The sequence below is a fragment of the Bidens hawaiensis genome, unplaced genomic scaffold, assembly GCF_021521415.1.
Source record: "Bidens hawaiensis isolate Kalapana, Puna unplaced genomic scaffold, B.hawaiensis_p1.1 tig00023273_1, whole genome shotgun sequence".
Classification (NCBI taxonomy): domain Eukaryota; kingdom Viridiplantae; phylum Streptophyta; class Magnoliopsida; order Asterales; family Asteraceae; genus Bidens; species Bidens hawaiensis.
Window position 1 is genome coordinate 340672 of NW_027493653.1, and position 2941 is coordinate 343612.

The window sequence follows — 2941 nt, forward strand, 5'->3', positions numbered from 1 at the left end:
ACCCCCTCATACCTACTAGTTTTCCCTGGCCTCAAACACTATCTGCTAGATTCTGCTTGTTAAACCATATATTATTGATTGATGAATGATGACCAATGACATGGATTAAAGATGATTTGAAATCATTTTGTACATTGTAAGAGATTATAAGATGGATCAAAGAACCAACATATGCAAATAAGGTTTGAAGAAGTTCAAGATCTTGTCAAGTTGCAACTTACAAGAATCCCTTATATTTTTTACGGTATCCAACTTATTCTCAAACACGAAACACAAAAAAGAAGAAAAAAAAAAAAAAAAGCAAAACCAAAACATCAACCATTACATTATAGTAACTTCGACTAATCAACCATAGAGCTTGGATGGTAACCGCGGGGTCAAGATCACCTCCAACGGCTTCTTTTTAGGAATAGTCATTCCAGGGCTTTCGGTCATGTCCACCTGAAGACCTCCCGGTGAACTAATATCAAAAGAATGAACCAAACGAGCCAATGTCAAGTGAAGCACTTGGAGCCCAAAGTTGAACCCAGGGCATGAACGGCGACCTGTCCCAAAAGGCATGAGCACAAACTGTTGTCCTCTAAGGTCCACCTGCTCATGGTCTGAGCCGGCCATAAACCTCCCGGGTTGAAATGCAGATGGGTCACTCCAAACCGTCTCATCCCTTTGAAGCTTCCAAATGTTGACAATCAACTGAGTGCCGGCTTTAACGTTATACCCCGCGACAGTGCAGTCTTCCGCCGCCTCCCTTGGCCCTAGAAGTGGGCCCGCTGGATATAGGCGCAAGGTTTCTTTAATAACAGCTTGGAGAAATACTAGGTTTGTGATGTCGGATTCGTCAACTTGTCTATCTTTGCCTACGATGGTGTCTAGTTCATTTTGTAGTTTCTTTAGAGCCTCGGGATGATTTAAGAGTAGTGAAATCGCCCATGTTAGTGTTCCTGATGTTGTGTCACTGCCTCCTAGAATCAATGCCTATAGACAACATTTAGATGAAATGACAACTATATATCAACAGTTATCTTTATCAACTAGATATGCAAACGAGCCGAATTAGGGTGGACACGGGTTCGGCTTATTTATCTTAACGAGCTGAAATGTTAACCTGAAGCTATATCATTTATATTTTGATTTTATTTTTTCTTATTTTTACTCATCTGGATATACTTAATAAAAACAAAACAAAAATACAAAAAATACTTTAAACATAACATAATTTATTAACGGAAAATCACGTGAATAGATTCTTAATCTTTTTTCTTTAATTAAATATATTGGCTTTTGGTCCTTTAAAAAGAGAGATACAAAACCAAACAGTCACAAAACGTAGATAAGCCTCACCGACTAATATTTAGCTGTCATATATAAAAAAAAAATTTAAAATACCAAAAAAAGAAATTATAAGTTATTTATATTAAAATTTAGGTTATAATTTATATATTAAAATCTGAGTTTTAATCTAACGAGCCAATGAGCGAGCTTATCTTGGCCCTAGCTCAGCTTGTTTAGAACCCCTGTCGTCGAATGAGCCAATTCGAGCGAGCTTTCTACAATCTATTTTCGAGCGAGCCTCAAGATCACAAACATATCTTTAATTCATAACGGAAATTCACAAACCCACAAATCCTATTTCTTAAATCTACAAACTAGTCATGGAGTCGAATAATACTATTATCGACACAGATATATAACTTACCAAACATGTAGACTTGATGCTAGTATCCGAATCATGCTCCATATTCGAGAGTTGCCCTTCCTCTTCAAGCGACAACATCACATCTATAAAATCCTTAACATTGTCTTTATCATGTTTTAAATCCAACTTCCTCTTTTGCCTATGCTCCTCAAGCCACCCACCAAGCACCAAATCCAAATCTTTAGCTGTCTTCTTCATCTCCTTCTCGTACCCATGCAAATCCAACCACCAAAGACACGGTATCGCATCCGACACAACAAATATACCAATCAACCGAAAGAATTCGCTAATCGCCTTCTGGCACTGCTCCGCCTCATCACCGCCACCTCCCGCCCCAAAATACCGCTTTCCAGCCACCATCATCACAACTATGTTCAACATCATGTGCTCCAGCCACTTATTCATCTCAACAAGCACTGGCCGCCCCGAGTTCTCCATCCACCGCCCGTACAACTCGTTTATCCCCGAATTAATCTCCGAACGCCGGACATCTTTAAACATCTCGAGCCGGCGGGTGGAGAGTAATTCAAGGGTGGCGATCTTCCTCATTTCACGCCAAAATGGGGTGTATGGGGCGAACCCGAAAACCGCATAGTTGTAGCCCATGTGTTTTACGGCTGCGGTTTTCGGGCGGGACGCGAGGGCTTTGTCGTTGATGGTGAAGCAGTCTTTGGCTACTTCCCAACTGCTGACGACGAATGCGCGACGGGTGCCTAGACGGATGTTAAAGGCGGGGCCGTATTTGTCGGCCATGGCGCCTAGCGTGCGGTGGAGAAGCTGATCGCCGCCCCCGAGGAGGTGGAGGTGGCCGATTATCGGCCATGCACCGCCGAGTTCCGGTGCTTCTCCGGCTGGAGATTTGGATTTTGGTCGGCTGGTGGTAATGACATAGAAGACAATTAATGATATTAGAGAAATGAACAACACAATGATTTCAAGTGAGTAATTCATTGTGTGGTGTGATTTGTGTTGTGGGTGGCAAAGTGTAACGTATGGCATTATATATACAGGAGCATTTGGATTCAGTGATAAATAATATTTATTATTCTCCTTTTTTAACATTTGGTGAGGATGATTAATAATAATATATTCATTTAATAAACCAATCAAGTAGAAGTAGTTAAAGAAATTCAATAACTTAAAAGCATCATCATCATCGTACTCAGTATATCCCACCAATAGCGGTGTTATGTTAGGGTCTGAGGAGGGTAAGATGTAGACAGCCTTACCTCTATTCCATAGAGA

The 2941-nt window shown here is 40.8% G+C and overlaps 1 protein-coding gene across 1 annotated transcript; it reads right to left on the bottom strand.

Moving 5' to 3' along the window:
• Positions 1 to 345: 345 nt before the first annotated feature.
• LOC143567254 (xanthotoxin 5-hydroxylase CYP82C4-like) lies at positions 346 to 2697 on the bottom strand. The gene is made up of 2 exons (XM_077053718.1): positions 1697 to 2697; positions 346 to 975 (listed from the first exon to the last, which is right to left on the bottom strand). The coding sequence occupies exons 1-2, from the start codon at positions 2693 to 2695 to the stop codon at positions 346 to 348; spliced, it is 1629 nt and encodes a 542-aa protein (XP_076909833.1). The 5' UTR covers positions 2696 to 2697.
• Between the last annotated feature and the right edge of the window lie 244 nt (positions 2698 to 2941).